Source organism: Phaseolus vulgaris, chromosome 9 (assembly GCF_000499845.2).
Source record: "Phaseolus vulgaris cultivar G19833 chromosome 9, P. vulgaris v2.0, whole genome shotgun sequence".
NCBI classification, from domain to species: Eukaryota; Viridiplantae; Streptophyta; class Magnoliopsida; order Fabales; family Fabaceae; genus Phaseolus; species Phaseolus vulgaris.
The window spans coordinates 17,957,570-17,972,397 of NC_023751.2; the positions used below are offsets into that span (position 1 = coordinate 17,957,570).

Consider the following 14,828-nt stretch of genomic DNA (forward strand, 5'->3'; position numbering starts at 1 on the left):
AGGAATCTCCATGATTTTTGTGCTACAAATTTTCATAACTTTGATGACAGATTCCAAAGTATGGATACACGTTTCCAGAACCTTGATGAACAAATTTAAGTTGTTCAAAACCAACTATTTGAGCTGCAGTACAGAAAGGAAGATTGAAGCAAAGTTTTAGTTATCTTTATGCTTATCTTGCTTTAATTTTGGACATCACTTTCCTAATTTTGTTTTTATCTCTTCTTAATTCTATTTGTGAAGAAAAATAGGGGAAGAATATGGTTTATGTGTTGTCTTAAAACTGCTATAACTCTGATTGAAGTGTGTTTTAGTTTCTGTTGCATATGCTGGATTGATTTTGGTGCTGCAGTTTGGTAGTTTTGGCATTGTTTGTGGCTGGTTTTTTCTACTCTTGTGGTTATGCAGAAAACTAGTTAGTGTGCCATCATAACCTGCTATTAAAGATGCTTTGGGTTTGCATAGTTTCTGTTTTACAGGTGTTGTTTCAAATTCAAACAAGACTAACACAAGCAACCAGGGATTTGTCTTCATCAAATAGGGAGAGATTATTTATCAAGAGTGATCAAGAGCTTTGAAGAATCCAAATCTAAGGTGTTTGATGAAAGGATGGAGTGGTTGTTGTGTGTGGTGGGATTTGGGTAAATTAAAGTGTAATCCACTCCATTGTTGAATCTAAAACTGATGTGAATTAAAACCTTTTTGAAAATGGATGTTTTTCTAACCAAGTGAAATAAAACCTGTTGTTTTGTCGAATCAACCAGTTGTTTTACTCTTAGAGGCTTTTGAAAAGGGTTGAAAGCTGTTTGACTTGGTTGACTTTGTTGTCAAACAAATTCAATCGGTTGTTTTGTGATTTCAACCGATTGTGTCTTTGAAAATCCTAACAGAATTCAATTTTGATTGGTGAATCTGTCTTAAATGATTTCTAATTGAATACGCTTATGCTTTAAATGTTTTTACCAACCTTTGGAAGTATATATAGTTTGTTATACGCTCCTGGAAGGTAAGAAACAATTTTGAGAATTCAGTTTGACAAATTTGATCTCAACTTTTCAAGATTCACATCAAGCTTTGGATTTTCAAGTGAGAGTGGAATAAGATTGCAATTGTATACTTTTCAGTTGTGCTTTGATCAGGTGTAATCCTTTCTCAATCTTCAGTATTTCTGTATTTGTGTTGCTGAGAGTGTTGTGTGTTCTTGAGGTGTTCAAGATGTGGTTTGCCAAAGGTAGTGTGTTTCTTGAGGGGTTCAATGTCACTACTTTGGTGTGTGGTGTTTGTAATATGGTTTTGATTGCTTAGTGGGATTGTAGCTCTTGGTGTAAGAGTGAACCAATATAAATATGTTTGTGTGATTCTCTCTTTTCCCTGATCTCACATATATCTGTTTTAAGTTGTTTTTTATTAACTGCTGATAAAAACAATCGATTGAATCGCAAAAACAACTGGTTGATTTTCTGGACATCAACTAAAACAGTTTTGTACTTTGCTTTCCTTAGTTTCTTTCTCTGTGATTCTTCATTGACTTTCATTATACCTTCAAAGTTTTCGAAAATCTTTTATAAACAATTCACCTCCCCTCTTGTTTAAGGCCATATATTCTAAAAGGATTCTCCAAGGAGCAAAATAAATATCAGAAAATTCAAAAGGCAGCTTTGGTTGTAGTGATCACAACGAGAAGGTTGATGTATTATTTTTAGAATTTTGGAGTTATTGTGAATTTTTTGCCAATTAAGCAGGTTTTACTAAAGTAGAATGATGAATGGACAATAGAGCTTTCAGAATATGAATTGGTGTTTGAAAGTAGGGATTTAATACGACCTGAAGTTCTGATACAAAACAATAACATTTTAATGTTTGAAAATTTGAGATGAAAGTTTAGATAATCCATAATAAGTAATATTTAATTATTTTAATAATATATTATTAATCTTTGAACTAAGAATGGTATTGCATCGTCCACCTCACAAATTTTTACCCTTAAATTTCAATATATATTTTTCATTTATAACCGTGTATAAAAAATTCTCCCATTTTATATTTATATGTTTTAATTATATTTTAAAATAAATTATCAAATTATTAAAAACAACTGTTCAAACATATTTAAATAAACAACACATTATAAACCATCCACATATTTTTGTAATTATCCACTATTTTTCTATATAATTGTCATTATTAATATTGTTATTTTTCTTAGAATATATAATTTCTCATTGATTTACAATAGACGACATGCAAATGAGTACTAACATTTTTTTAACACTTCAAAATAAAAGTTTTGTAAACATGATTTAACATTTAAGGTCATGCATTATCTTCCTTTCTAAATGGATATTATAGAGGTGATGTTTAATAATTTCTTATGATTTGTTCCGGAACTTCTCGCAATGAAATTTATTATTATGGAACAGCTATATAAAACAATTTACAATTTAAAATGAATGTTCTAAAATGATTTTTTGGTAGATTACGGCAAGGTGTTTGATGGAAAGCGACATTGGAAGACTGAACAGGTTCTTGTTCAGAGCCGTTTTCCTTCTACGTGCTTTGTGGTGTTTAAATATCCCAACTCATCCTCTTTTGTTAAGAAAATAATAATGATTAAATTATACGTAATTATTGTATGCAATATTATACGATATTGTATCTAATTATATGCAATTAATTTAATAATGATAGAATCTATCTCATATGATGAATTGATACTGCTAATTAGATTGTAATTATATATACATATAAAAGAATAAAACATCTTTATTAGAGTACCGAGCACCGATCTTGGTGTGCTCTTGGTGTAGCCTCTCCATTTTTTATCCGTTTAAATAAGAAATGTCTGGCAAAGAAGACACAGTAACGAGTCCGACAAAACCTAGGCTTCACCGCCGAGCAAATTCAACAATTGGCTAACGATAAAAGTGACACGTTTGTTAGCGCTGCAGGTCTGCTTGCCCAAAACTCGTCTATTAATTCTGCTTTTAGAAAACCATGGATTTTGGATAGTGGAGCAACCAATCATTTTGCATCTGATTCACAATTTTTCACACACACTTCATCATCATTTATTCCAAATGTAATCTGCCCACAGGCTTAACTGCGCCCATCTCATCGAGCACAATTAAATTCAATGACAATATCACTCACAAAGATGTTCTTTGCGTTTTTTCTTTTAATTTAAATCTCATATCCGTTAGTAAGATAACCAATTCACTACATTGTTGTGTCGTTTTTACTCCACATGGTTGTGTTTTGTAGGACTTGGCTACGGGAGGATGATTGGCCCCTCTTCCAAACCAGTCCACACATCTCAAACCTGACCCTGATTTATGACACAAGCACCTCGAACATCCTTCGTGTCTACAACTTGCATCTTCCTTACTACCTATTCTATCACTAAAAATCTCATTCTCATTCATAATAATTGTAGTATTTGTTCCAAAGCTAAACAGACAAGTTACCGTACTTGGTTATTTCTTATGAATCACAAGTCTGAAACCCAAACATCTCTTAGAATCATTCATTACTTTTGCACAAAATCAATTTCAGGCATCTATTAAAACCATTCGCGTTGACAATGGATTGGAATTTATTTCTATGCGTAATTTTTTTCTCAAAAAAGTATTGAATGTCAACGCACGTGTATGTACACTCCTCAACAAAATGTAGTAGAACACAAACATAGACACATACGAGCCCTCCTATTTCAGTCTCATTTACCATTAGAATTTTGGGAGAATGCGTTTTAACTGCCACATATATCATTAATCGCTTGCCAACACCCTTACTAAAAAATAAAGGATCGAGTCAAATACATAGCATTTTCGGTTCGGACCCTAAGTCAATGTATACAGGATCTACGGAAACCTCATTGGATGCCGCAATTCGAGTTCTAAAGTATATCATCGGGACAAGGATTGCTATTGCCATCCGAAAACAATCTAACATTGACAGCTTATTGCAACTCAGACTGGGGAGGTTGTCAGACAACTTGGAGATAAGTATCTGGGTATTTCATTTTTAGTTCTTCTATTATATCATGAAAGTCAAAAAAACAAACAAGATCATAAACGGAAGCAAAATACCACGCGATGGCCAATACTTGTTTGGAGATAGTTTGATTGCGCGACATTACATATAGTATTTCATGAACGCACAAAACACATTGAGATAGACTGCCACATTGTCGTTTTGCTGTCAAATTAATATGATTCTAGCGTAGATTTGTATTGTCTAACACTAGAGAAATGATAGTATATAATTGTGGTTAGATGACCCTAAGTCGTCTCCCAACGAATCCAATAGTAAAATTAGTATATCAGTGTTTAGAATTTATCTACAAGCAATAAAAGTTAGTAACAACAATAATAAAAAAAAGGGGCTTAAGATAGTTATGCAGAAAATATAAAAGAGATTGAAATAGAAAATAAAAAGCGGTTGATCCCAAGTTTTTCCACCATTGAATTCTTCACAGGTTCTCTAAAGATTAATCCTTTCTCAATCCTCCACCAGAGCTAAACCAGATTGAACATGCGTTGATCTGATTCAAGTGAAACTCACTAGTAAAACATGCGTTTACTAGTTTAATCAATACCCACTTTGTTCCATATTAAACTCTCAATCATGCGTTCAAGTACAAGCTCTCACAAAAACTAGTTTTTCAGAAGATTAGACAATAAAAACAACTGTTATAAAGAATTGAAAAATGAAACTTTTATTGAATAAAACCTCAAAACTCAATGAGAAATTACAAAAGAATCAACAAAAAAGGTTTAGCCTTCCATGGGGAGGCAAAACAAAAGAATTACAAAGAAGAAAAGAAACTAAGAAACAATTTCCAATTATAGACTTGATACTTGTGTCCTTTTATAGACTTTTCTGCTCCAAGGATCTTGGGAAAATATTGTAGTTTATATTTTGTTAACCGTTTCCAATTTTCCATCTTTCCAAAATTCTTGTATTTTGCAGAAGATTTGCTTCCAATTCTGTTTCTGATATATTGTAGATTTTATTTTCTCTTTTTTTTTCCTCAGAATTTGTTTCTTGTTTTGGTTCAAGAAGTAACTTGGACTTTTGCATATTTGGCCCGTTCACAAAGGTAGATGCTTCCTCCAGATAATTTACTCTAAAAACACAAAATTAACAACAATAATAGTTAAGGCCTAAATAAACCCAATTATAAGAATATTAATTAAAACAATGGAGTTATTTATTATTATAGTCCAATAATCTATGAATAAGGCTAGTGAGTGTGAATAAATATATGCGCATCAGCGACATTACATAAATGCACATTCACCTACCAACTTGGAATGAGTATTAAGGAAATAATAATTATCAAATTATACGCAATTATTGTATACAATTAATGTAATAATGATAGAATCTGATGAGTGAATCTGTCTAATTAAATTGTAATTTGGAGAGATTAGGTTTCACTACATGAAGTTATGTAAATACATAAGAATAAAACATTTTCTTTCTTTGTAAATACAATTTTCTTATATCTTTTCTTTCTGAATCGGATCCTCTTATTCAATCTTCATGACGGGGTTGTAAATGTGGTTCAGCTTCGGGAGGCCTCTTGGAGTCCGACAACATTAAGCTATTTTTTTTTTTCTGACGTAGCGTTTCACCCACAACAGTTGGCAACTTTCTCAGCGGTGAAGTTGTTAGACGTAAAATCATTCAGGTACTTTCATCAAACAGTTTTATCTTTAACAATAGTTGATTTCATCTCAGTTCATAACACAAGTTGGTCTTTCCCATCGCCATCAAAAAGCTTCAGTCTAACATCATCCAGAGCAATCAAGATAGAAAGGAGTGAATCCACCTGATCGTCGTTCACTATCAAAACTATCTTTCGTGTATATAGTGTTTTGCATTTACATCCAATCTGAGATGCGCATGCCAAAATTTACCAGTTGGATTGTGTGAACGCATACCATACCAATTTGTGTCAGGAGAATAAAGTCACACTAATAACCAACATTTTACTAGCTCTATACTATTTTGAAACTTCCATTACATGCCACTGGAATTGCCAGAATACTTTTTCTTCAGCTTCCGACCCTTTTATCCTGTGATTTGTGATGTATTTTCCAGACAGCGAAAATCGATATATTCTGTTGCTTTAGCATAAAAGGATTTGCTAAGCGTATAAGAATTCAATTCCCTTTTTCACATAGAGTAGCCATGAGTTCTGACCGAGCCTTGTCGAGGGCACTTGACATCCTTTCAACTTAATTTCTAATAATTTCTGTAACAATCATAAAACTATATATTCAATGGACTACCAGTAATGTGATGCAATCTGCTTCTTAATTGTCAGATTTGTTTGGTTTTGACGATAAAAACTTCAAGTGAGAAAAGGTTGCAAAACTTCTATATCAAAGAAACATCTTCAGGTAGCTAAAACTGAAGAGATCCCTCTCCCCCATTATCAGGGCAACATATACCCTCACTCGGAGAAACATTACCTGTACTGTTTTGAATTCCCCACCAACAATGCTTTGCTCGCAATAACGGAAGCTTTGTAGACTTCTGCTTTTGCACGTACTGCAGAATTTTCATTTCTCACTGCCCGTAACTCCTCTAAAAGGTTTTCTACCCTTGTTGTCACTTCTTCTGGCTTAGCCTTCATAAAGTGATATTAATATATTAATTATAACACGTAATTACATGCAAAATCAATATTGCCGAGAAGAACGTATGCTCAAAAGTGCTTGAAAGAAATGGTGCAATATGCTGAAAATGACCAAGCCAACAACAGCCCTGGAATTTTTTATTTTACGAAAATACTAATTAAAAAGTATACAAATAAAGGAGTTGTAGAACGTAAACATAGACACATTTTAAACACAACACGAGCTCTCATATTTCAATCCCATTTACCATTAGAATTTTGGGGGAATGCGTTTTAACCGCCACATATATCATTAATCGCTTGCCAACACCATTTCTAAAAAGTAAATCACCTTTTGAGACGATATATAATCGTCCACCTTCACTCTCTCAGTTAAAAACTCTTTTGGTTGCCTATGTTATGCAACTGTTGTTTCACCCTAAGCAAAAATCTTCATTGGTTATCCCCTCAATAAAGAAGCATACAAATTATTTGATATGGATGCAGACACTTTTTTTACAAGTCGGGATGTCATCTTCCATGAAAGTGTTTTCCCATTCTGCCAACAGTTCCAGATGCAATCCTCACCTCCATCACAAGGTATTTTGCCCATTATTGACATTGACTTACCCACTTCTGTCCAACATTCACTCGATCAATCTTCTTCTCTTACTCATCAGAATGCACCTGAACCTCCACCAAAACCAACTTTCTTCTCCTACTCGTCACAATACACCTGAACCTCCATCAAACCAACCCTCTTCTTTTACTCGTCACAATGCACCTGAACTTCCATCAAACCAACCTTCTTCTCCTACTCGTCATAACCTCTAGTAGACCAACCTTCTTCTCCCATGCCAAGAAGTCTAGCACCCATTACCAACTCATTACCAACCCTTCTCCAACCGACCTTCCTGTTCGACGATCTAGTCGCACATCAACCCTACCTTCCTGGCTTCAAGACTACGTAACGGGATCCCTAGCCAATCATTCCACCACTGCCCAAGACTGACCGAATGGAACCAGGTATCTATGCATAATTTTCTTTCTAATTCACGATTTTCTTCTACACATAGTGCATATCTTTCTAACATCACAACCACCAAAGAACCTCACACTTATGCTCAGGCTATCCTTGATCCAAATTGTCAAAAAGCAATGGACGAAGAGCTTTCTGCCTTGCAGCTAAATCAAATGTGAACCTTGACACCGTTACCCGCTGGGCAGAAACCCATCAGATGCAAATGGGTCTATAAAATAAAGTACAACTCAGATGGTAGCGTCGACAAATATAAGGCGCGCCTTGTCGCAAAGGGGTACACTCATTTTGAAGGTGTCGACTATTCTGAAACTTTCTCACCAACAACAAAAAATTAACAACTTTCTCCTCACTATTGCAGCAGCCAAAAATTGGTTTACTCACCAGATAGATGTGCAAAATGCCTTTTTACATGACACATTGCATGAAATTATTTACATGGACTTGTCACCCGAGCATCATCGACAGGGGAGAACATTGTATGTCGACTCAACAAATCACTTTATGGTCTCAAACAAGCATCTCAGACATGGTTTTCAACACATGTGATTAAATCTGTAGAATTTCAACAGTCCATTACTCTCTATTCACAAGACAGAATAACTCATCATTTATTGCCCTTTTGATTTATGTGGATGATATTCTTTTGACAAGAAATTATTTTACAGAAATTCAGTGTGTTAAAGATTGTCTATTACAACAATTTCGCACTAAAGATCTTGAAGACCTAAAATATTTTCTAAGGATTGAATTTTCACGTTCCAAGGCTGGTATTTACATGTCCCAAAGAAAATATGCGCTTGATATTTTGCAGGATACGAGACTCACAGGTGCTCGTCCAGACAAATTTCCAATGGAACAATACCTAAAACTCACACCAGACGAGGGAGAGTTATTAAATGATAAAGTCAAATACAGGCGACTCGTGGGACGACCGATATACCTCACGGTTATTCGGCCTAACATAGCATTTTCGGTTCGGACCCTAAGTCAATATACACAGGATCCACGGAAACCTCATTGGGATGCCGCAATTCGAGTCCTAAAGTACATCAAAGGATCATCAGGACAAGGATTGTTATTGCCATTCGAAAACAATCTGACATTGACAGCTTATTGCGACTCAGATTGGGGAGGTTGTCAGACAACTCAGAGATCAGTATATGGTTATTGCATTTTTCTTGGTTCTTCTATTATCTCATGGAATTAAAAAAAAAAAAGACAAACGTATCAAGATCATCAGCGGAAGCAGAATACCGCTTGATGACCAATACTTCTTTGGAGATAGTTTGGTTGCGATATCTGTTGCAGGATTTAAAGGTGCCATGTAACTTGCGAGCTCAACTTTTCTGTGACAATCAAGCCATATAACAGCAAACCCAGTATTTCATGAACACACAAAACACATTGAGATAGACTACCACATTGTACGAGAAAAATTACAAGTTGAGATAATCAGTCCTTCATAGGTACTGACACGTATCAACTCGCTGATATTTTTACGAAGACACTGGGCAAGGAACGGTTTTTGACGCTACGACACAAGTTGGGGTTCATGATCTTCACCTACCAACTTGAGGGGAGTAATAAGAAAATAATAATTATTAAATTATATGCAATTATTGTATGCAATAGTGTACGACATTGTCCATAATTATATGCAATTAATTTAATAATGATAGAATCTCATGATTAGTATCCCTACCTAATTAGATTGTAATTTACCTCACCTCATTGAGACACGATTTTATGGGGTTGAGTTAGGCTTAAAGTCCACTTCTTAATATGGTATAAGAGCCATTTCGAGCCTATCCTAGCGATTGTTTGTGTTGGGCCTATAGTGTCACCCACTATCGGGCCGCTATCGGACCACTCATAATATATAGTCTCACGCACGAGTTGGCAGTCTCAGTGTGACGGGGGTGTGTTGGAGATCCCATATTGACTAGTGATTAGTGCCTTTCATAGTATATAAGTGGGTGCAAACCTCACCTCATTGAGCCGGTTTTATAGAGTTGAGTTAGACTTAAAGTCCACTTCAGGCATCGACAAATTTCTCCTCAAGCAACTTTTCTCCTCTCTCCAGTGTCTGCACAAACCGAAGCTCTTCTCTCTTCAGCTCCTCAAAGATACGTGGCGCTTTGTTCTTCACATCAACCTCAATGTGTGTACTTAATTCCACAACCTTCTCATCAATAATTGGTAAAAACGCTCCTTCAAGGTCTCCCCTACTATCACCCTTTTCCAAAATATGTTTCCAGATATTTTTTGTCAGAATGAATTTTTTGTATTGTGGACTTTTTTTTATTCAAAATGGACTTTTTCAGAATGTATTATTTTTAATTTTGGATTTTCTTATCTAGAATGAGATTTTGATTTTTTTTCTGGTTTATTATTTTCGAAACAAAATAATCTCTTCCATATCTACTTTTTCATAATGTATTATTTTCAATTCTGGATTTTCATTTTCACAATGAACTGCATTTTTGGAAATTTAAAACTATGTTGAGTGCAAGTTAAAAAAATTGGGTGTAGGAAGAATTTGTGTTTTAATTTTTTGGATTGAACTTCAAATGTGTATCTTTTCAGTTATATAGATTTGTTATATTCTCAAAATTTATAATTTATTATTAATCTTTGTTCACCAGTTTTATTTATTCAGTAATTATTTATTTATTTTACTGGACATTCACGATTCAATCAGATAGCTATGAACTAAACGTTCATTAAGTTGTCTGTGAAACAAATGGAAGGTTATGTTATATCATAGTATCACCAAAATATAGTGAATAAATAGAATTTAGTGTATACAAAGCTTTTGCATTTCCTCGAGGTGGTAATAAGATATGCTTAAATGGAAAAATAATATGCAGGTCCTTAGCAGCGATACTGTGTTTTCTGTTCCCATGGCGGATACATACAATCTTCTTGGGGTTGACTCAAAAGACATAATTACATTGGAGAAGTATTTGCAAGACTACTTCAGTAACATATTAAAGAAATTGAAGGATCTCAAGGCCCAGTCAAAGCAAACGGATATTTACTTCTGAAACATTATTTGTAATATAAAACCAGTTAAAAGATGTAGATATTTAGAAGTCTCTTTGACATTTATATATTTTTTTTCAATTTTTTTCCGGTTGGTTGGTGTACCTAAGAAAGTTGAGGATTTACCATAAAATTCAAACATGTATTTACGTATCTTGATAAATATAAAAGACAATACTCTTTATTAATTGCCAAATTATCATATTTGCGTTGAACAGTGAAAGTAAAAAGAAAAAAAAATATAACACATTTTTGTAAACATATTATTATGAAATAATAGATAGAAATATAGTTTATATGAAAGAACAATTTATTTAAAAATAGACTTAGGTTGTTAATGCAAAGTATAAAAAAAAAATTATAACATGATTAATAAAATTTATACATTTATTTCTTTATAATGAATGCTTTGTGTCATACTTTAATATGTAAATTATAATACGATTTTTAAACTCTTATTATGTTTTGCTTTTGTGAAGACTATTGAGAAATTTTGATTATATTGTTGTAGTTTGGAAGTGTTAAATAGTTGTGGTTGTAATCGTTGGTTGATGGAAGAAATGAATTTGAAACTTAAGAACGCTATGCTTGATTGTAGTGTAATTACACCTTCAACAATTTTAAATAATTATAAAATATCTATGTTTGATTGTAGTCTAATTACACTATGACACCTTGAACTTAATAGGAAATGAATTTTAGTGCTTAACATGTATTTTGATTAAATTGAAGAAGAAAGAAATAATATGAAATAGTTTTGTTACTTTATATGTGAATTGATCATATGTAAATACAATAGTAATTAAAAAAAAGAAATAAATGAATGATTATTTTTGTTTGTGGTCTGTTTTTTAACACTTTGTTTACTTTAGAGGTCATACTGTTTTTGACGATGGATGTGTGGGTGCCACCCCGTTTAAGTGTTACATGCGAGCGAGGGGATGATGGAGAGAAAGTAAAAAGGTTGAGGAATCATCTAAAAAATAAAAGATAGAGGATAAAGTGATGAAGAGAAAGTCACGTTACACATGAAGTTATCATCCTAACCTTACAAATGAAATTATCATCCTAATCTTCATTTGATTCTTCGAGGCTTCATTTTAAAACTATCTAAATAAATTAACTTATGTAATAAAATTAATTTAAATTAATAAAATAGTAAATAAAAAAAATTATACTTAAAATTAAAATTAAATTTAATTATTTCTTTGAATTTTACATTATTATTTTTTATTTATAAATAAAACTTTAAATTATTTTAATTAACTAAAATATAAACAAAATTAATAATTATTTATCCATTTTTTTATATAAAAAAATAAAATTTATAATTTTACTATTTACATTATAAAAAATAATTTAAAATACTCTTACAACTTTCACATCATCCACATATTTTAATAAACTAACTTTCTTCTCTAATTTATATCAATCTACACAACTACAACTTAATTTCGCTCCCCAACCCTTGAATTTTCCACTCCCAAATTCAAAATGATTATCGCTTGGTTCTGGTTCACTGTGTTTGGTCGTGGTCTTCCAGTCTTCACGCTTGGGAAGCCGCCGGGGTGGGCCCGCAGAAAGGTTTGGCAATGTTGGGACGGAAGCGGTGTTTTAATAAAATAAAAACAGTTTAGATCAAAACTTGGGAAATGAATAATGAGGGTGAGGTGGAAGGAGGAGAAAAGTAAAATTAAGAATAGTTAATGTTGAAGAAATTGATTATGATGGTAAAGTAAGAGTATAAAAGAGAGAGGGAAGGAAGGGAAACGGAAAGAGAGAAAGAGAAAGAGAAATGAAGAAGAATAGGATGATGATTATGATATGCAGTGTAGGAGTGGTGTGGATGCTGTTAGTTGGAGGAAGCTACGGAGAGCAGTGTGGAAGGCAAGCAGGAGGTGCACTCTGCCCAGGGGGCAACTGTTGCAGCCAGTTCGGGTGGTGCGGCTCCACCACTGACTACTGCGGCAAGGATTGCCAGAGCCAGTGCGGGGGACCGTCTCCTGCTCCTACTGATCTCAGCGCCCTCATATCCAGGTCCACCTTCGACCAGGTGCTCAAACATCGCAACGACGGAGCATGCCCAGCCAAAGGCTTCTACACCTACGATGCCTTCATCGCCGCCGCCAAGGCTTACCCCAGCTTCGGAAACACCGGAGACACGGCCACTCGCAAGAGGGAGATTGCGGCCTTCTTGGGGCAAACGTCTCACGAAACAACCGGGGGATGGGCCACTGCGCCCGACGGACCATACGCATGGGGATACTGCTTCGTGAGGGAGCGGAACCCCAGTGCGTACTGCTCCGCCACTCCCCAGTTCCCCTGCGCCCCTGGGCAGCAGTACTACGGCAGGGGTCCCATCCAGATATCCTGGAACTACAACTATGGTCAGTGCGGAAGGGCCATTGGGGTTGACTTGCTCAACAAACCTGATCTAGTCGCCACTGACTCTGTCATCTCCTTCAAGTCCGCCCTCTGGTTCTGGATGACCGCACAGTCCCCCAAACCTTCCTCCCACGACGTCATCACCTCTCGATGGACCCCCTCCTCTGCCGACGTCGCCGCCCGCCGGCTTCCCGGCTACGGCACTGTGACGAACATCATCAACGGAGGCCTGGAGTGCGGGCGAGGACAGGACAGCAGGGTTCAAGACCGCATCGGATTCTTCAAGAGATACTGTGATCTGCTTGGAGTTGGTTATGGCAACAACCTTGACTGCTACTCTCAGACTCCATTTGGAAATTCACTCTTCCTCTCTGACCTTGTCACCTCTCAGTGACACTGCCATCCCATCAGAATAAATAAACTCATAAATCTGTGTTTCCCTTTCTGATCACAACTTTCCAATAACACTTTTCCCACCATCTATCAATAAATTCACTACTTCTATATACCATATGCACATCAACATGCTACTCTTTTATTTTTTATTATTTTTTCATTCATCTGCATACAAATATTTTAGTTATTATATAATAAAATGATGAGCTAACTCATTTTCATAAAATAGATTTATGGAAAATTACGTGGGATTTTTAAAAATATTTTTATCTAATAACGGTCCGATAATAGGTGATACGATAGATTCAACAAACATTTATTAGAATCAACTTTTAAACGACTTTAATATATATTAAGAAGCGGACTTTAAACTTACCCATAAAATCAACTTATGAATTAAACGACTTTGATATATGTTAAGAAGCGGACTCTAAACTTATCTGACTCATAAAATCAACTTATGAAATGAGATTTACACTCACTTATATAAAATAAAATATCATATATAAGATCTCCAAATATGTCATTTCATTTTCAATTATAAAAATTTAAGTAGATTAAGTCAAATTAATTATATCATATTAATAGTTTTACAATGTATTAATTCAAATTTATTGTATGGTATCGAAGGAGACTCTGTCCATGAAAACATGACAGCATGGATCAAATATCGTAATGAGCACGACAAGGCGAGGGAAGATTCAACCTGCACTGGTATATGTTTCTATCAACTGCAAGACTTCCAAGACCCGTATCTTTCCCAACCAAAGGAATCTCCATGATTTTTGTGCTACAAATTTTCATAACTTTGATGACAGATTCCAAAGTATGGATACACGTTTCCAGAACCTTGATGAACAAATTTAAGTTGTTCAAAACCAACTATTTGAGCTGCAGTACAGAAAGGAAGATTGAAGCAAAGTTTTAGTTATCTTTATGCTTATCTTGCTTTAATTTTTGGACATCACTTTCCTAATTTTGTTTTTATCTCTTCTTAATTCTATTTGTGAAGAAAAATAGGGGAAGAATATGGTTTATGTGTTGTCTTAAAACTGCTATAACTCTGATTGAAGTGTGTTTTAGTTTCTGTTGCATATGCTGGATTGATTTTGGTGCTGCAGTTTTGGTAGTTTTGGCATTGTTTGTGGCTGGTTTTTCTACTCTTGTGGTTATGCAGAAAACTAGTTAGTGTGCCATCATAACCTGCTATTAAAGATGCTTTGGGTTTGCATAGTTTCTGTTTTACAGGTGTTGTTTCAAATTCAAACAAGACTAACACAAGCAACCAGGGATTTGTCTTCATCAAATAGGGAGAGATTATTTATCAAGAGT

The 14,828-nt window shown here is 34.5% G+C and overlaps 1 protein-coding gene across 1 annotated transcript; it reads left to right on the plus strand.

The window, feature by feature from the left end:
• The first annotated feature begins 12,116 nt into the window (after nt 1–12,116).
• LOC137820019 (endochitinase CH5B) lies at nt 12,117–13,606 on the plus strand. Its single transcript, XM_068623787.1, has one exon. The coding sequence runs from the start codon at nt 12,511–12,513 to the stop codon at nt 13,492–13,494; it is 984 nt and encodes a 327-aa protein (XP_068479888.1). The 5' UTR covers nt 12,117–12,510; the 3' UTR covers nt 13,495–13,606.
• Nucleotides 13,607–14,828: the final 1,222 nt, after the last annotated feature.

Coding starts and splice junctions, on each gene's coding strand:
- LOC137820019 (XM_068623787.1), top strand. CDS start 12,511: ATGAAGAAGAATAGGATGATGATTATGATATGCAGTGTAGGAGTGGTG.